The 21159-nt window shown below is 43.1% G+C and overlaps 1 protein-coding gene across 1 annotated transcript; it reads right to left on the bottom strand.

Annotated features, from left to right (window-relative positions):
- Positions 1 to 3291: 3291 nt before the first annotated feature.
- Positions 3292 to 5670, bottom strand: LOC146389621 (E3 SUMO-protein ligase ZBED1-like). Its single transcript, XM_084922969.1, has 2 exons — positions 4467 to 5670; positions 3292 to 4259 (listed from the first exon to the last, which is right to left on the bottom strand). The coding sequence occupies exons 1-2, from the start codon at positions 5537 to 5539 to the stop codon at positions 3608 to 3610; spliced, it is 1725 nt and encodes a 574-aa protein (XP_084779095.1). The 5' UTR covers positions 5540 to 5670; the 3' UTR covers positions 3292 to 3607.
- Between the last annotated feature and the right edge of the window lie 15489 nt (positions 5671 to 21159).

The following is a 21159-nucleotide window of genomic DNA, read 5'->3' as shown; positions in this document are numbered from 1 at the left end:
TTACATCCACTAACATTGGACTTTTTATCCATCACACTTCACCTTGATCCATCTGCTGTAATAGCCAACACACCTTGGCCTCTCTTGGAAAGAGAGCCCTGATTCCAGTGCTCTCCATCACAGCCAAAGTCGTTCTGTTCTCTAGCCTCCTTTCCATTGCCTGGCCCACAGATGTAAACTCCAGCTCTGCAACCAGTGCAGCCTGTCCAGCAAGCTCCTGCAGCTGTCTCCACTGAGAGTTCAGCCGTCTCAGTCTCCTCCATCGTCTGCTTGGAGCTCAGGTGAACTTATCCAGCCAGCTACAGACACGACAGCACAGCTTGATCTGGAGAAGCGGCTTGAGATGACTGTGTGCCCTGCACAGCTCAGGCTAGCTCTGTCTCTGCCAGAGGTCGCCGCACCATGTGATCCTGTTTTTACTACCCCAGAGGTTTCCACACAGGTGGGAATGGTGGAGTTGCTGTATGGCTACTCCACTGTCTGACTGTACTAATTCATAGTCAGTGTCACCCACTCACAGTGTGACCACCACCTCCACTTGGTGAATGACTTTGAGCTAAAAGAACAAAATAATATAAGGACTTTATTTCCCAGTAAGATTTCCCTGAGATTGGGTTTTAGTGGGGATAACCTTAATGTATTAATATTATTTACTAACATCTATTATGGATTGTCACCATAACTTCTACTGAAACTCCCTTCCTCATTCTCATTTGACAGTAAAATATATGAAAAGATCAGACAATGACCTCTTTAAAAGTCAGCTTCACTCAACAGATGAAGAGAAGATTGATGGGTAAGTTATCTAGCATAAATATTTCTGGTAACCTCACTGAATATTGAATTAATTTGAAATAGAGATGATGTTCTGGGTGTGTAATTTTTAAGGACTTTGAGAGAAAATATTAAAATATTCTAAAAATGGTAAATGGTAAATGGCCTGCATTTGTATAGCGCTTTTCTAGTCCCTAAGGACCCCAAAGCGCTTCACACTACATTCAGTCATTCACCCATTCACACACACATTCACACACTGGCGATGGCAAGCTACATTGTAAATAGAGATGATGTTCTGGGTGTGTAATTTTTAAGGACTTTGGGAGAAAATGTAAATATTAAAATATTCTAAAAGTACTGAATACAATTATTTTGCAAATGTGCACTAAACTGTTTATTAACAACTTCTTTTACTGGCAACGTAGTATATCGGAGAGAAGGAACATTAAATGATAAATATGAGACAATAATAATCATGATGACAGTTTCTATTATACAGAAGCAAAGCATGGAAGAAACCAGTTTACTGCTCATCCTGCTGCTCTCAGCTCAGTAATATTAATATCTTAACTCTTGGAACTTTAGCCAATAATTATACCAAGAAACACTTGTGTCATTTTAGATTACATGCAAAAAAAAAAAGAAATTAAACAATGCGTTTAATAACACATCAAAGACAGAGTAAGAAAGTACCATATTGTTTGTTTTTTCACTTAAAATCCTATCATTTTCTCAAAAATCAACAGTACGCCATATAATCCATTGCATCTTATGTATTCATTCTGGTTGTGCTTACTGACCTTAAACCAATTTTATGTGCTACACGGCACTCAAAATTCAAAAATGTTTAATATGACTTTGGTAAGCTATGAAGCCGCACCGCTTGATGGATTGTTGGAGCATGACAGCTACCATACTCAGGAGCCTCACGGAGTAATACGTACTGCGCTTCAACATAATATTACCGTATTGTGTGTATAAGGACTCAAAATGGCACATGTTAAGAGACACGCTTACAAAGTGGATTTCAGACTCAAGGCTATCAGTCACGCAGTAGAACATGGGAATAGAGCAGCTGCATAGATGAAGAATTAGATGGATTTGTGGAAGAGGAATGAACTGAAAAAGTGAGTGTAATGAACTGTATTTTATGTGTTACAACGGAACAATGTTGAGTGTTATGGTGAATGAGTTGAATGAAGACTAATCTGCCTGTTGCTCCTTAGAATCCAGGTCGCCTTATGGTCCAAAAAATATGATACTGATTCAACATTGTTGAGAGATTTTTAGTTTTGTGTTATGTTTATTTGTAGCTTCATTTAAAGGAAGAAGAGCTTGTGAATTGGAAACACCACAGGAAAAGGGAGTGAGACCATATGTGCAGAAAAAATGCTGTGACATACCATGCTACCTCCTGTGTCAACAGACAAGTTAACGGTCTCTCTCCTTTTAAGGAAATGTTATTGAGTTCTATACATACCAAGCTACCTCCTGTTTCAACAGACAAGTTAACGGTCTCTCTCCTTTTAAGGAAATGTTATTGAATTCTGAACATGCCACACCTACTGCTGTGAAAGCTTACTTGAAGTATAAATAAAGAATGTGCTGGGAGCCCCGCGCAACTCCTTTGTGACACACACAGTGCACACGTTGGTGCAGTGTCGGGGGATCGCCCGTGTACATGTAAAAGATATCTGAGTCTGAATTTCTTTGCCTTCTAACAATTTTCTCCTCACATTTTCTTGGTCCTCCGAGCCGGAGAGGAAGCATCAACTGTATTGTTGCGACTCCAAACGGGGGTCTACACTGCATCCTGCCGTCGTGGAGTGCCCGCACTGAAGTCTGTCGACAGCCTCCTCTAGGAAGGAGTGAAAGTCCAGGGACGTTAAAATTCGGGTCCTGGCCGGTGTTTTTATCAAGTGGTCCACGACGCTGGGATCCAGTCGCTGACCTTCAACATAGCCAGAGAATCTTGGGGAGGTAAAGAAACCACTCACTTACACTCGCGTAAAACGAACTTAGGTCTCACCCGCCGAAAGGGTTTAATTAGTCTGATCCACTGCACGGATCTGTAAAAATAGGAGTAATCCGCCGAAAGGATTTCAAATTAAAAGTTTTTAAGGACTGATCCGCCGAAAGGATCTGGGCGACTGTTGTTGTAAATGTTTGTGTTTTCTGTGTGTTGAGAGTGAATTGATTTAAACTAGGGCTGTCAAATGATTAAAATTTTTAATCAGATTAATCACAGCCTAAAAATTAATTAATCATGATTAATCGCAACTCGAAATATGACCAAAATGTGTGCAAACATACGGACAGATAGCGGATTTTTACACACTTGTTAGTGTTATTTAATGCTAAGACCACGCTGAGTGGCCTGCGTTCACTCAGCGTGGTCTGACGTAGGCTGGGTGTTGTGCTGGAAGCGAATTAATCACAGCCTAAAAATTGATTAATCGCAACTCGAAATATATGTGTATATGTGTATATATGTGTAAAAATTGGGACAGATAGTGGTTTTTAACACACTTGTTTGTTTTATTTATTATTAATTGTGAGTACAAGCAGTACAAGCAGAACAGGGCTTCAAATAATTGTGAGGGATTTTTACTGAATGTTTTCCACCCGTTTAAATCTAGCACATTGTTTTATCCATATACATCTTCAAGTTCACAGAACATAGGCCTAATTCAACAGGCAAAATAGAAAAAATCTCCAATCATCCTTTTGGGTAAGGTAGATTAGTGCAAAAAAATATGAACAACAGTGAAAAGTATTGTTTAAATCACATTCAACCATAGAACAAGCTCTAAACACACGGTCCTCTGGTCTACTCATCCTTCAGCCAGTTGCTGAGACAAACCAACTTGTCCACGTTCTCTGAGTGCAGAGCAGACCTCTTCTTGTTCACAATGTGCCCTGCTACAGAGAACAGCCTCTCACAGGGCACTGTGGAGGCAGGAGTGGCCAGGTATCTGCGAGCAAGGCGGGCCAGCTGGCTGTGGGCTCCTGCATGAGCTGCCCACCACTGTAAGGGACAGTCCTCTAAGGCAGTGCAGGGCTCTGCTCTGTAGCGCTGTATGGCTCTGTCCTGCTGTACCTCCTCCTCTGACTCAGAGTCAGAGTCCATCTGCAGCAGGCTCAGCCTCTTCTTGGCTGGACCTTCTTCTGCAGTGTGTGATCTTCTAGGAGAGTCTTCATGCAGCATGCCTGCCAGTGTGGTCCACACTGCTTCTCTGTCAGTCTTGGGCACACTGCGTAGGTCTTTAAAACGTGGGTCCAGTGCAGTTGCGATCTGGAGCCATGCATAGTTGGTATGTTCCTGGCGGGAAGCAAGGTCTTCCTTAAACTTCTCTTTAAACCTCACCACATATGCAGGGTCCTCATCAGTTACTTCCATGACACGGCGCAGGTGGCAGAAGGCTGGTAGAACTACAGAGCAGGAGACGTAGGCCTCTCCTCCCAGCAGTTCAGTCACATATCTGCAGTGGAATACACACACACACACACACACACACAGATAAGACAGCAAATTAAAAAAAGCTTTTTAATACTAGGTAATATTAATAAAATATTTGATTTCATTTATTTTTTAAATAAGACATTTTCATAATAACAAAACTGATTTAAGATGTATGTTTGATACATTTAATCTAAACCTACAATTATGGTCACAATGACAGGCTCACCTGCAGGGCTCTAGAAGTGTCTCCAGTCTCTGGAGTTTGTCCCACTCTGGAGGCGTCAGGAGGACAAGTTTATGCTTTTGTTTATCCAGAGTCGCGGTTACTGCAGTTTGGTTGCGGATCAAGCGCTTCACCATCTCCAGCGTGGAGTTCCAGCGCGTAGGCACGTCCTGGGCCAACGGCTCCTGCTTGCGCCCCAGTGACACCTGCTCTGCGTTCAGCTCTGCTGTGTTTGCTGGGCTGTGCTTAAAATGGCCAACAATTTTGCGGCATTTGGCCAGCGCAGTGACAAAGCCACTGTCTGCGAGACTCACTGTGATGCATCTCTGTAGAATGTGCGCGGTACACGGCATGTGATTGAATGGTATGATGCGAGCCGCGGCGATCATATTGCGCGCACTGTCCGTGCCTACTGTTGTCACCTTCTCCTCAATTCTCCACCTGCGAGCAACAGTCTGGAACTGCTCTGCACAAGCCTCCGCAAAGTGCCGCTCTTCCGTTTTCATTATAGTCAGCGCAAAGGATGTCAGACCCCAGGCTTCAGTGATTAAATGCGCAGTAACTCCCAGGTAATTGTCATTACTCAATGATGTCCAGTGGTCTCCTGTCAGAGCCACGCATTCTGTGTGAACTAAAGCCTCTTCTTTTTTATTTTTCTCCGTTTCATACAGTTCGTGGATTCGAATTGTTATTGTGCTTCTCGCTGGGGGCTTGTAGGACGCGTCCTGAGGTGCAACCTTTAAAACATCCGCAAAGCCCTTGTCCTCCACAATGCTTAGCGGTCTACAGTCCTTTGCTATCCATTTGGCTATATTGTCGGTCAGTTTGTCCAAAGAAGACTTACCGAGTGGCCTGCGTTCACTAAGAGTGGTCTGACGCAGGCCGGGTGAAGCTGCTGCCCCGACAAACGCATGTTTGGCATTAAGGTGGTATTTTAAGGTCGAATTTGAACGGTGAAATTGAAACTCTTTACTACAGTGAGTGCAAATTACAACGCGTTTGTTTATTGTCCCATCTATGTTCTTCTTGTATTTAAATTCCCCATCCAGAAGGCCATCCTGTTCCTGCTTCTCCATTTTCAGTGGCGCGGTAAACAAATCAAGTGGAATTATGGGAGCGACTTATCTGCGTGTTGCGCTAAATAGTTAAATATTCTAACGTAATTAATTCCAAAATTTAATTATCGCAATTAACGCGTTAATTTCGACAGCTATAATTTAAACAGCACAATACGCTGCTGAATCACTCTCTTTGTTATTGTTATTTTATTTCCTGTCAGTAGCCAAAGTACTGGTGACAAAGGAGAACGGTTGAGTTTCATCTCATAAAATTGACACCGCTCCAGAATAGCTGGAGTTGAAGGGCGTGTCAATAACCACTCTTATTCGTCTAATACCAGAGAAGGCTCTGCAGTTTCTGTCATAATGGGTAATCAGCCCACTAAGTTTACTGTTGACGAACAGTGGTTAAAAAAAAAATGTCCAGGCGCCGGACAAATTAGTGTGCAAAGATGGAGAAATCCTAAAAAGACCAAATGTCCCACCTGGGAAGGAAAATGTAGCCCATCTGCACTATTACAACTTAAAGAAGCACTACTAAAAGAAGTAGGAAAAACAAAAGATTTAAAGAAAAAAGGAAAACGCACGCAAGAATTAGAATATTTCCAAGTATGGAAGCGAGAGGCAGATAGACGATGTGAGAATAAACAAAAGAAACAAGAAAAGAAAAATAAAAAGGCAGAGGTATCAAACCCCCCACCATATGCACCACTCGCTGGAGCAGCATCAATACCGAAGCCAACCACCACTCCCGCTGCTGCGACACCCCTTAAACTATCCTGTGATCCGTTTAGACCTCAACCTGGTCCTTATGCAGAGGCACAAAACATGTTAGATAAAATGGCACTAGGTGAAAATCCACAGGAAAAAATAGGAAAAGATCGCTACGGACAAGATATGGGAGGTGATGTCGACCCACTTGGTCCTCCTGGCATTTTTCCCATGATAGCAGTACCAAACCCCAGATACGGCCAACCTACAGGGGAAGGTGAAGAAGGTGGAGAGGCACAATGCGACAATCACCCAAATGTATTCGTGTTCAGGCCGTGGTCACAAAAAGATAGGCAAAATGTGTTAAAAGACGTCCCCCCTCTTAATGAAGGTTTCATACCCTGGAGAGATGCGGTAGAAATGATCAGAAACCAGTGGTATCTAAATGGTCATGAAATGTTCCAAGTAGTACAAGATCTACTAGGTTTAAAAATGGGAACAGTTAGGGGAGACTTTACAGGTAGCGCCGCTGATGGAACATCCTTACTACCTGCAAGTCAAGACCTACAAACCGCCGTCACAAATTTATATGATCGCATTAGAGTACGATTGGCTCCAAGGGCTGATTATGGCAAAATTGGTGAAGTGAAACAAAAAGAAAATGAGACAGCGTCCGATTTTTTAGATCGCCTGTGTCCGGTTTTTAGGCAACATTCAGGAATGGATTACAATGAAGGTCCTGATGGTCCTTATCAACAGCAGTTAAAAAATGCATTCCTGAATGGTCTGCTACCCCCAGTGAAATCCCACGTCGAAAAGTGGGAAAAAAATTAAATACGGGACCACTATCTGACGCATTGCAACATGCCGAGCACGCTCTCCGTGTAATAAAGAAAAAAGCCGCAAGCACAAGTACTTTCACATTAGATCCAGAAACAGGGTTTATCGCATTCTCAGGAGGATTTAGAGGTAACAGACAGGGACAGAGGAGAGGAAATAGAGGCAGAGGAAGAGGAGGATTTAGAGGAAAGGGCCAGAGATACGTAGGACAGACAGACTTACACGAAAGAAGTGAAGAAAGAGATAATACGTGCTGGAACTGTGGCAAGGAAGGGCATTTCGCCAGAGATTGCAGACATAAAACAGACAAACGACAATATTCAAATGAATGACTAAATGAGAAAAAGCCAAATGAAAATGACAAAAGTGACGCAGAAGTATTTAATGTCCATCAATTAGTTTCTGAAGTAGGAAGGCAAACCTACGCTGACAGTATATGTTAATGGAAAACCACTGCAGATGTTGTGTGACACAGGAGCTTGTAAATCCGTTTTGAACAGAAAACCACAGGAAGTACAATTCTCAGAAGATACTTTAATAGTAAAATCAGCATCAGGTCACACTACAGTGCAGCGACTGACAAAACCCTTATTTTTAGTATTAAGAGACAGCGGCAGATCATGCAAAAATCAGTGTATTTATGACCCGTCATGCCCCGTGAATCTGTTAGGAAGAGACGCACTAGAAAAACTAATAGATAGAAAAAGATAGGAGTAGTGCCAGGAGAACGAGGCATGCATGCAGAACTAATGCTAAATGATGAAGAAATAGAAAGCACTGAACCACGCCTAAATGGTTGTAAAGCGGGACCAGAGCCCCATTACTACTGGGCCCTAGATCTCCCCTCATTAGAGCCATTACAACAAAAAGCCAAAATGTATTCGCCACCTACATCTGTTGTACTTCCTTATACAGAGTATCACAACACACTACGATATAAATTAAGCCCAGGCCCAGATTTTCAATATGATGCACAAATCCACAGACTAGGCCCACAACGTTTAACACTGCAGCACCTCTATGTCACAAAAAGCGGAAATGCAGTGTGCTCAGTGATACAGAGCGAGAAAATTCAGCAAGTAAACAGGATGCCAAACCCACATGTGTCAGTGGCTCATAATGATAACACAGACTGGAGAGACTTAGGGCGGGTCCTCAGAAGTGTAGAAACTGACAGATATGAGAAAACAGAGGAAACTCATGAAGGATGGCTACAAGGCAGAAGGACAAAATGCATGCGCTACACATTAGGATGGGTAATGACAACAATACCCACAACTCATCTATCGGACAGTGCAAACGTCTGTATGACACAGAATGATAATGAGTGACATTCATTAACAATAGAAAAGTACCCAGAGCTAGAGCAATTGCCTGATGAGTTATGGTCTTCAGGTTCGACCGACGTAGGTTTAATAAAAAATGCAGATCAAATAAGAGTGGAAACAACTACTTCACACAGACCTGTAAAACCACAATATCCATTATCTAAAGAAGCTATGGAAGGCATTAAACCTGTAATCACGGATATGGAACAAGTAGGAATTTTAATCAAATCAGATAAAGTATCATGTAACACTCCCATTTTTCCAATAAAAAAGGCGAATACAGGAAAATTTTGTTTGGTACATGACCTTCGTGCTATTAATAGTATTACAAAAACGGTACCACCAGTGGTGGCCAATCCACATACAATACTAAATCAAGTGACACCAAAAGAACAGTGGTCTCAGTGATTGACCTGTCAAACGCTTTTTTCTCAGTGCCCCTGCACCCTGACTCACAGCATCTTTTTGGGTTCACGTTTAATGGTGAAAGATATACATACACAAGGCTACCACAAGGGTTTCAAAATAGCCCAACATTGTATGCCGAAGCATTGAAACAATCTATGTCACTGTGTACATTACCTGCACCGGGACAATATCTGCTTTATGTAGATGACATCCTAATAACAGGACACACACAAGAGCAATGCAAAGTGAACACCTTAACTGTGTTAAAACATTTGGCTGAACAGGGGCACAAGGTCTTGCAACACAAACTGCAATTGTGGAGCCCAAAGGTTACATACTTAGGGCATACACTCACGGGAGAAGGAAAGAAACTACTAGATAGTAGAAAAGTGACTGTGCAAAATACCCCAAAACCTTTAACAAAGCAGCAAATGATGAGTTTCTTGGGTCTCTGCAATTTCTGCAGAACCTGGATTCCAAATTATGCAGCTGAAGTTCAGCCGTTACAAGACGTGATTTATGGAAAAAACTTAGCATTAAAGGATAAAATACAGTGGACTCCAGAGGCAGAGAGGGCATTTATAGATTTAAAAAATGCATTACAAACAAACACTGTACTCGCTCTACCAGACTATGACAAACCATTCTACCTGCATGTAGATGGTGGAGCAGGGTACATGAAAGCTGTGTTAACCCAAGCCTTTGGCGAAAAACAACGCCCATTGGCATTTTATTCCAGTAAATTAGACTCTGTTGCCACAGGACTACCTACATGTGTACAGGCTTGTTCAGCAGCAGCAGAAGCAGTAAAGAAGTCAGCTGACATTGTACTAGGTCACACTCTAATAATTAGAGTACCGCATGCAGTAACCTCCATACTGTTGCAAGCCAACTTATCATATCTGACTCATGCAAGACAACTATCCTATGTTGGCATTTTGCTATCACAGTCACATATACAGATTGAAAAATGCGGCCAGCTAAACCCAAGCACACTTTTAGCTACGCGAGGACAGGGTGACCCACACTGTTGTATAGAAAAACTTGATGAGGACACCAAACCACGTGCTGACATCCACAGCACGCCACAACCTGGTTTCAGCGATATTTTTGTAGATGGCTCAGCATCTAAAAGTAGCACTGGCCAAAACTGCGTAGGTTATGCAGTAACTACAGCAGACAGCGTGATTGAAGCAAAACCTCTTACACCCTCACACTCAGCACAGAGTGCAGAACTGAAAGCAGTTATAAGAGCATGTGAGCTACACAAAGGCCAATCTATAAATATTCACACTGATAGCCAGTATGTTTTCTCAGCAGTACACCATTTTGCGAGAATTTGGCAAAATAGAGGTATGGTCACATCCACGGGTAACCCAGTACAACATGGTGACCTACTGAAGACTCTACTGGAAGTGATCACCTTGCCAAAACAATTGGCACTTTGTAAATGTGCAGCACATCAAAAAGACAACTCTGTTGTCACAAAAGGAAATAACTTTGCAGACCAAACAGCAAAGCAGGCTGCACAACAAACAATAGTGCTTCTAACATCCGAACATTGTACACAAATACCACTTGACGTACTAAAAGCCGAACAAAAAGCTGCAACAACTACTGAACAGAACAAGTGGCTGAAATGTGGAGCACAACTAAAAGATGATTTAATGGTCTGTGATGGAAAGCCAATATTACCAAAGTCCCTACACAAAACAGCAGCCTTAGTGACACATGGAATAACACATGTGTCAACAGGAGGGATGTTAAAGATAATTCATACACATTTCTACACTATAAATTTTGAAACTTCAGCGAAAGAATTTGTAAGAACATGTCTAATCTGTCAAAAACACAACTCACAAGGAAACTTAAGACCTAAGAGAGGCCAGTTCCCCACACCACCTCATCCATTTCATACCATCCACATGGATTTTATTGAACTGAATGAATGTCAAGGATCAAAATATGCTTTAGTGATCATAGATGTGTTTTCAAACTGGCCAGAGATATATCCAGTAAAAAGGAATGATGCAATCTCCGTTGCAAAATGTTTATGTAATCATTTCATTCCCACTTATGGCATTCCTTCATTGATTAGATCTGACAATGGCACACATTTTGTCAACGAAGTTATCAGAAAAGTTTCAGAAGTATTAGATTTTAACATTAAAAATCATTGTGCATACCATCCTCAAAGCGCAGGATTAGTAGAAAGAACTAACGGCACTATAAAACAAAGACTGAGGAAATGCATGGAAGAAACAAAAAGACCATGGCCAGAGTGCATAGGTCTAGTAAAAATGTGGATGAGACTAACTCAGGGCTCCCAAAAATTGACACCATTTGAAATAATTCATGGGAGACCTTTTCCACTACCAATAACAAGCGAACCAATAGATAAATCTGTTAGAGAGACAACTTTAGCAGAATGGATGGCAAAGCTACTAAAAAACAAGGACATTGTGTTGAACAATAAACTGCCGTGTGATTCCTCTCCAGTCTCTTGCAGATTAAAGCCAGGCGATTGGGTCCTTATACGAGTACTCCAGAGAAAGAATTGGAACTCACCCCGGTGGGAAGGTCCATACCAAGTACTCCTAACGACACCAACAGCTTGCAAAATCGCTGAGAGGCCCTCTTGGATCCACCAGAGCCATTGCAAAAAAGTGGAAGTGAGTGACAGCACAACCTAAAAACACCACCACCCCGACTCTTTGGTGATCTACAGGTGAAGGGAGGGCTGATTGGGTATATCCCGCCTTCTACTTCTCGCCTGTAGTCTACTCACCAGAGTAAATCTGTGTGTCTGGTCATCATGAAGATTATTCTGTTTACCACCTTGGCCCTGCTGCTTACAGCATGGACCCTGATGCACTTAAAGGATCAAGAAGCCAACTTGCATAGAAGGGCATGGACATATGACAACTCACACCTGGCTGAAGTGACACAGGACCACATCCATCCCTGGATGAACAACGCCTGGTACAGATACATATATAATCGAACAGAAGGCAAAGATTGTTATATATGCTCAGACATGCCTGCTACAACACAGCATGCTACATTATATGGCAGACCTATGAACATGACTCAAGTGGCATGCACAGCAAGTTTTGCCAGTCTAGGTTATCAATATTCAGGAATTGTCCTAAACCACAGCGACCCCCTGACTATTGGACTTCGGGATGGCACCTGTGACCAATTGTTTTGGGTTAACTTGAAGGTTAAACAAAGACACGAAGCACTGCATTTCCCGGTATTCCTAGACAACCCAATAAAGTGGGAGCATATGAGATGTTATCGCCAGACGATAGGAACCATCGATTTAGGGACCACCAGGAACTGTGTAGGAACGTATACACATGCACTTGGTGGCCCAGTGAAGAACAACGGTCCATCTAACGGCACCTATTGGGTACAGGGAATGGCATGGTTATGTGGACAGCGTGCCTATTTCGTACTCCCAGAGCAGTGGACAGGCACATGCGCCCCTATATTCATCTCTGACCACACATTCAAGATAACGGCAATCAAGAGCTTCCAATCTACGAGAAGGAAACGAGAAGCCCAACGAGTGGAGCCATATGATTCATGCCCTACGTATTGAAACTCTAGATTATCGTTTTGGGCTGTTTTTAAATGCATCGACCACCATCAACAAAGAGCAAAATCAGGAAATTGATGCCATAAGAATAACTGTTATGCAACACCGAGTTGCCCTGGACATGATCTTGGCAGAAAAGGGCGGACGGTGTGTTTTGTTCAGTACAACTTGTTGCACATATATTCCAGACAATGTGCATTCTGATAATATGACAAATGCTCTACAATTACTTAGAAACGTTCAACAGGCACAGGTAACCGATTGGGCAAATTCACAAAGTAATTGGTGGGATTGGCTTATGAGCGGCTCATGGAGAACACTGATGTTTAAGGTTTTGATGTTTATTGGCCTAATACTTATCATGTTTTGTATCTTTACTACATGCATTATCCCCTGTGTAAGAGGAATGGTATCAAGAATGATATCCCAATCTCTTGTTGCATATGTCACTGTGCCAGACGAGGAAGAAGGAGAAGACGATGAGTATGAAACTAATGTGATGAATGATTATGTTTGAATGATACACATTTTATGACGACCAGACCGAAAGCACTCACAATGTAGGGTCTGTGTCTGAAACACATTGATGTATCTTTTAAATTCGCTACCAACAGGAGGGAATGTTGAGAGATTTTTAGTTTTGTGTTATGTTTATTTGTAGCTTCATTTAAAGGAAGAAGAGCTTGTGAATTGGAAACACCACAGGAAAAGGGAGTGAGACCATATGTGCAGAAAAAATGCTGTGACATACCATGCTACCTCCTGTGTCAACAGACAAGTTAACGGTCTCTCTCCTTTTAAGGAAATGTTATTGAGTTCTATACATACCAAGCTACCTCCTGTTTCAACAGACAAGTTAACGGTCTCTCTCCTTTTAAGGAAATGTTATTGAATTCTGAACATGCCACACCTACTGCTGTGAAAGCTTACTTGAAGTATAAATAAAGAATGTGCTGGGAGCCCCGCGCGATTCCTTTGTGACACACACAGTGCACACGTTGGTGCAGTGTCGGGGGATCGCCCGTGTACATGTAAAAGATATCTGAGTCTGAGTTTCTTTGCCTTCTAACAATTTTCTCCTCACAAACATAAAGTAAAAGCCAGAAAGTACAGGCTCTAAAATGTACTCAGAGTAAGAAAGTAATCATTTTTTGGAGGATGTTTTGGACATTTATTTTTGTGCAAAGCTAACTGAACGTTATGCTATATTAATAAAATGATATTACTGCATGGTAATAGAAACATGACTTTATCCTGGTGAAGGAGTTTGTGTGTCACAGGGATTTGAGGTGTAGGTGAGAATTTTTACTGAAAATCGCTTCAGTGGCGTTCAGTCCAACTGAAAATGTCCTTAAGTCTCGGCCTTGGGTGATGCAACTCACCAGACATAGGATGCAGTAAAGATCTCTCTCCCTCTCATCATGAGCTGAGTCTGTTGGATCTGTGTTGTGGTCGTGTCGTTCTGTCAAGGTTGAGCTTTGTGGCAGACGGCGATAATGAAAAGAGGCAACTTTATTGCTGTAGTAAATAGTATAAATAATATGTAAACAACTTAACAACCCCCAAAGCATCTAAGTCAGTGATGGCAAAGCAAAGTGTGCCTGCTTTGCGCTGACAGAGGAGCAGCAAGTATGGTGATCTACCTTTTTGTCTTTGCCAAAACCACAGCATTGCAAAGAAGAGCGGAACTTAAAGTAAAGAATCGATCTCACCGGCCTAGTATCAATCCGATACCGATGCCGACTAGGTATCGATACAATCTATATTTAGATCCATCCTCCCACCACTACCATTTTTAAGTTTATTCTTAACAAATCTCATAATGATGGCATATTTTAGGGGTGGATTTAAAAATATTTTTTTCCTGATTCAAATCGATTTGAGTTTGAATAAGGCGATATCGATTAATTAAATCCTGAATTGATTTTTACATATAAATCTAATTTGCCAGAAACATCAGAATCTCAGGTTAAAGCTTACAAAATTATTTCAACAACCACCAAACAGATAAAACGGCAAATGAGAGTAGTGATGCGCGAATCATGAATGAATCGTTCAATACTCGAGAATCACTTTACTGACTCGTGAATCATGATTTACAAGCCCAACTGACTCACTGACTCATCCCTGTTGCTGTTAGCAGCAATATATCTAGCCTATAATTAAAATTGTGGAGAAAAACACAACATCCAGTATCTTAACAAAAAAATTTCTGCTCTGAACTGGAAGAAAAAACCCTGAGTAGAAGCTCACATCAAGACAATAGCTCCTCGGTTCACAGTAGCATCGCTCTGCTAACATGCTAACAGCACATTTGAGCTACTCACCCCCTCCCTTCCTGTGCTGAATCGTAGCATAAGCGAATCACTCAGGACTCACTAACCCCCTTGTCACTACCCGATCCGTACTGGAAACCCGATCGGTACCCCGCATGCGCAAATCGCGGATCGGGTAGACCCGATTTGTACGGTCCGACTTTGCACATGCGCAGTAAGGATCGGCAGTCCCGATCTGTCACTATCTTTCTATTTTTTTGTTTTTGTCTACATTATATTAAATGTTTCATTATCGGAAACATTTTAAGAGATACTTGTTATTCTTAACATCTTAACAGATACTCTGACCTGTAACTATCGTAAAACGCATCGACCGGAAGTAGACACCTTTCGCGCATGCGGGGTACCGATCGGGTTTCCGGTACGGATCGGGTAGTGACACCCCTCCCTCCTGTGCTGAATTGTAAGCGTAAGCGAATCACTCAGGACTCACTAACCCCCTCCCTCTTGTGCTGAATAATAGAGCGAGCAAATCACTCAGGACTCACTAACCCCCTTGTCACTACCCGATCCGTACCGGAAACCCGATTGGTACCCCGCATGCGCAAATCTTACGTCACTTCCTCTCTTTGCCAACATTGCGACATTCAATATATTTGAATGATACGGTTAGCGCCCAGTTAGCTCCTAGCATTTCTCAACAGCTCTGCCTCCTTTTCGACTACCGGGACATTTAAACAATGGATAATCCGTATCCGCAACAAATTTTTGTTTTTCTCCTCAACAGAGAGCGTTCCCCGATTGAACAACAGCGCCGTAAAATAAGAAGAATGGTGCCTAATGACAGAGTTAATAATACAGAATTTATAATATGTCACGTGAAGATTCAGCAGCCAGATGAAGTGTTTACTGGCAATTGACAGTGATAGCGGACATTATCATCATTTTTCCAACAATCCTCTCTACACAGACAAGCATAAACACACTCGATTATCACTAAATCAAATTTAACACACGTTTGTAATGACGCTAATTCAGTTTACAATAGGGTTCATTTGCTCAGTCAGCAGGTGGCGGTATCCTCGTACACTGGGGAGTACACTGCCATTAAACGAACAGAAGAAGAAGAAAACCCCTGCACATGCGCGATACGGATGTTTTTGTCTACATTATATTAAATGTTTCATTATCGGAAACATTTTAAGAGATACTTGTTATTCTTAACATCTTAACAGATACTCTGACCTGTAACTATCGTAAAATGCCTCGACCGGAAGTAGACACCTTTCGCGCATGCGGGGTACCGATCGGGTTTCCGGTACGGATCAGGTAGTGACACCCCTCCCTCCTGGCTCACAGCTTCTTCTTCTTCTTGGTTGGCAACCAATGTTAAGGCGCATTACCGCCCCCTGGCTCACAGCTCAGTGGACATTTAGATGAGAAAATATACATTTGACACATTTAAGGAAAATACTAAAATACAAATAAACCAAATAAATGTTTATTAAGCAATTTTGATAGGAAATTGCTTAATTTTAGAAATGTTTTTGCTGTTTTTTGCTCTATAAAATAGTTGTTTTCTTTCAGAATCACTCATCTTAGCAGTAGGATATACATGAAAATGTACATTTTTTGCACTCTCTGGTCAACTGACTCAATGAATCAAATGACTCAAAAAACCCGATTCACTTTGGTGAGTGACTCATTAAAACTCGATTCAGTAAAAAGAATCAAATTTACCATTACTAAATGAGAGCAGGTAAATGAATTCGGCAAAAAGATGAAAACAAAGAGCATTTGCGTACGTGCCCTTATCAACCAATGCCATGTACGTGGATACGCCGTTAGGTGATGAAATCCGACATCTCACAGATTCTGAAGCTGCAGGTTTTGTCACTCTCTCACCAAAATTCACTCAAAATGCAGGAAGTAATATATGTTAGTTCAGTTCCCACCACTCTTTGAATTTGTACAGTATGACTACTCAGATTGTTTTAATGTATTTATTTTTGTAGGTTTGCATGTTTTATTGATTCATCTACAAGCCATTTTCACAAATAAAAAGACCATGTCTCATTTTTCTCAGGAGGACTTTCCACTTTTCCTCCCCACTCCAGAGAATACCACTTTGTGAACCAGCTGAAGACCTGGACTGAAGCTCAGAGCTACTGCAGAGAACACTTCACTGACTTGGTCACCATCTACAACAGCAACATAAACCAACTGCTTGTGACAATGGCACAAAATATTGACTGGGCTTGGATAGGGCTCTATAATGATCCTTACAGCTGGAAGTGGTCCATGGAGGGAGAACCTTTTTATGTTGGCAGTACACATGAATTTTTGATCTGGGCTAACGGCCAACCAGACTGTGTAAATGCAAAGGAATACTGTGTGGCTCTTCAGGGACAAACACAGATGGATGATAGACCCTGTGGAGCTTCTTACCCTTTCCTGTGTTACAATGGTAGGAAAAATTCAAATTCATTCAAATTCAAATTTTATTTGTCACACACACACAACCATACACAGTATGACATGGGGGTGAAATGCTTGTAGCTGTACAATGCCCGACCATTAAATGACAGAAAAAAAGTTTTACAGTATTTACAATTTACAGGTCACTACAAAATTTACAAATTAACTTAGGAATTTACAGTAAAAAATGTGCAAATAGCAGAAAGAGATTATAAAGATTATAAATTATAGGAAATGTGTGGTGGTGCGTGTGGTGATGTGATGTGTTTGAGAGTCCAGTCTTATAGTGATGTGTGTGGGACAGTCCAGTCCTACACCTGGTTCAGGGTCCAAATAGCCTGGGGGAAGAAGCTCCTCCTCATTCTCTCTGTTTTGGCCTTAAGGGAGCGGAAGCGCTTCCCAGACCTCAACAGTGAGAAGAGTCCATTGTTGGGATGGGAGAGGTCCATCATAATCTTCCTAGCTTTGGTCTTGCACCGCTTGGTGTAGATGGACAGCAGGTCAAGGAGCTCTGATTAAATGATGCGTTCGGCTGAGCGCACCACTCTTTGCAGATCTCGTCTGTCCTGCTTGGTGCTGTTCCCAAACCAGGTGCAGATGTTTGCCGTCAGGACGCTCTCGATGGTGCAGGAGTAAAAGTTCTTGAGCACCTTCAGTGGCAGATGGAGGTCTCTAAGTCTTCTGAGGAAGAAGAGACGCTGACTGGCTTTCTTAACCAGGGTGTTGATGTGGCAGGACCATGACAGGTCCTGAGTGATGTGGACACCCAGGCATCGGAAACTGTCCACTCTCTCCACTGGCGTGCCACTGATGATGAGGGGCTTGTAATTCCTCGCCTGCTTTGTAGTGAAGTCCACGATCAGCTCCTTAGTCTTGCTGATGTTTAGGAGGAGGTTATTCTCCTGGCACCAGGTCTCCAGGTTCCTAATCTCCTCCAGGTAGGCCGTCTCGATGTTGTCGGAGATCAGGCCTACAACAACAGTGTCGTCAGCAAACTTGACAATGGAGGTGGTGTCTGATGTGGCTACACAGTCATAAGTGTACTGTGAGTACAGCAGGGGGCTTAAAACACAGCCCTGAGGCACTCCAGTGCTGACTGAGATGGAGGGGGAGACTTGTTTTCCCACCCTCACTGATTGGGGTCTGTCTGTGAGGAAGTTGAGGATCCACTGGCACAGTGATGAGCTGAGTCATAGATCCGTCAAATTGGTGAAAAGCTTAGAGGGAATTATTGTGTTGAATGCTGAACTGTAGTCCACGAACAGCATCCTAACATAATTCCCTCTGGCAGTGTCCAGGTGACTCAGGGATGTGTGGAGCAGGTGAGATATGGCATCGTCTGTGGAACGATTAGTCCGGTAAGCAAACTGAAGTGGGTCAGTGGTGGCAGGAAGTGAAGAAGTGATGTGATCTCTCATCAGTCTTTCAAAACACTTCATCACAATTGAAGTCAGTGCTACTGGACGGTAGTCATTGTGGCAAGCGGGCTGTTGTTTCTTTGGAACAGGAACAATAATGGACTGTTTGAAGCACGTGGGAACCACAGCTTGGGCCAGGGAAAGGTTGAAGATCTCCGTGAACTAGCTGGTCAGCGCAGGCTCTCAGGACCCGGCCAGGGATTGCATCTGGTCCTGCTGCCTTCCTGGTGTTCACCCTCCTGAAGGTGTTCCTCACGGCATGCTCTGTGATGATGAATGCATTTTCTTCACTGGTGCACTCCGAGCACGCGCAGCCATTTGTTGTTTTAATTGCTGCGAGCATAAAACGTGTTCAGCTCATCAGTCAGTGAAGCATTGGCATTCATCATTGAAGAAGCTGGTCGTTTATAGTCCGTTATAGTCCACAGTCCTTTCCACAGGCTCCTAGAGTCGCACTGTCATAGCTGTGACTCTAGTTTTTCCCCGTAGCTCCGCTTTGCCTTTCTGACCGCGCTGCGCACGTTGTAGGACGCAGCCTTGTATAGGTCCATATTACCGGAGACGAGCCCTTCATTGTAGGCAGCGGTGCGTGATCTCAGAGCGTCACGGATGTTTTTATCCACCCATGGCTTCTGGTTGGGAAACGTTCGGATGATAGTTCTTTCTGCTGTGTCGTCCGCTAGTTTCCCGATAAATCCCACAACCGCTTCCGTAAACATGTTGATGTCATCAGAGCTGCGCCGAAACATGTCCCAGTCTGCGTCATCCAGTGCGTCATCCAGTGCGTCATCCAGTGCGTCCTGCAGCGCGGCCACTGATTGGTCCGTCCAGCGAGCGACCTCCCTTCTGATTGGTGGTTGCTGCTTTAGCCTTTGTTTGTAAGCAGGCATGAGGAAGATGGCGGCATGGTCCGATTTTCCAAATGTCAGCAGGGGCTGAGCCTTGTAACAGTTCTTGAACGGGGTGTAGCAGTGGTCCAATGTCCTAGTGCCCCGGGTGGGGCAGTTGATGTGCTGGTGAAGGTTGTGAAATGTCAGTTTGAGATTCACTCTGTTAAAATCTCCCATAACAATGAGTGCGGGATCTTGGTGAAGTGTTTGTTGATGTGTGAGAGCCTCATGTAGCTCACATAAGGCAGTGTCCGAGTCCGCGTGAGGCGGAATGTAAACAGTGCAGGCAATGACCGCAGTGAATTCCCGAGGGAGATAGAAAGGGCGACATTTAACGATCAAAAGTTCCAGATTGGGCGAGCAAGAGCGTGTGAGTGGGGAGATGTTTGTGCTGTCGCACCATCTGTTGTTCACCATCAAACCCCGTCGGCTGCACGGCGTGGTCTGGTATCGCTGGGTTCAGCCAAGTCTCGGTGAAGCAGAGGACGTTGCGGTCCCGAATGTCTCTCTGGAACTTGATTCTGGCTCTGAGGTCATCAAGCTTGTTCTCGATGGATTGAACATTGGCTAGCCGGATACTGGGCATGGGTGCACGGTGTGCGCGAGCCCGTAGCCTGTTCCTGATGCCAGCTCGTTTACCTCGAGGCCGCTTAGGGTCGCGTCCTTTGTTCTCTCTCAGGATCTCCTTTGGCCAGGTTGGGTCCGGAGTTAAACATGGTGAAATGTTTGTGTATTGTAGACCAATAGAAACAAAAAAGATTTGTTGCCATAATTTATTTATACATTTTTTAGTGAGTCATGATTTACCTATTTAAAAGAAAAAATCTCTTTTCAATATTTCACAGCCAGCAGTACAAGTTACATCTTAGTGATGGAGAGCCGCTCCTGGTCAGCGGCTCAGTCGTACTGCAGGACATACCACACAGACCTGACCAGTATAAGAAGCAAAGAGGAGAAATCCAACATCACACTCACTTTGAATGGATCAGGGGTTCAGTATGTGTGGATTGGCCTCTACAGGGATCCCTGGGCCTTCTGGTCTGACAACACTAACTGGATGTCTTATCAGCCTAATAACTATTATCCACCTGAGAACTGTAACTGTGGCACATTTTATTTAATGACGGGGGATGGGCTGATGGCTCCTGTGACTACATACAATATTTTTTCTGTTTAACAGGTGAGTTCCAAACAAACAGCAAAGAGTGGTGAAAATGAAGCTTCAGTCAGAGGCAGACATGCACAGCACAGAGATCCAGCAGCAGGTTTCACAGCAGGTCAGCAGTTCAGTCACCAACACAAACTTGACACAAGTTCAAACTATGCTTCATGTTTTTCATCATCTGCACATTTTGTCCAGCTGTCAGGCCTCATGCTGTCAGAAGGACTGACAGACTTCAGGATTCATTGGAGGAAAGTCCAGAGTTACCGTGACGACCAGTCGAAGAAGCAGGATGTGGACGGTGGCTGCAAAACTGAAGTCTGACTGGACTGAACCAATTCATGTGTGAAGTTAATAACATGCTGTACTGAGCTGTCTAATCCTTTAAATCAGGGATCCCCAATCCCAGTCCACGAGGGCCGGTGTCCCTGCAGGTTTTAGATCTCACCCTGGGTCAACACACCTGAATCACATGATTAGTTCATTTCCAGGCCTCTGGAGAACTTCAAGACATGTACCGAAG

The sequence above is a fragment of the Perissodus microlepis genome, chromosome 3 (assembly GCF_051167445.1).
Source record: "Perissodus microlepis isolate ML-2025 ecotype Zambia chromosome 3, ASM5116744v1, whole genome shotgun sequence".
Taxonomy (NCBI): domain Eukaryota; kingdom Metazoa; phylum Chordata; class Actinopteri; order Cichliformes; family Cichlidae; genus Perissodus; species Perissodus microlepis.
Note: the sequence above shows the minus strand (reverse complement) of the source record. Positions and strands in the feature narration are given on the sequence as shown.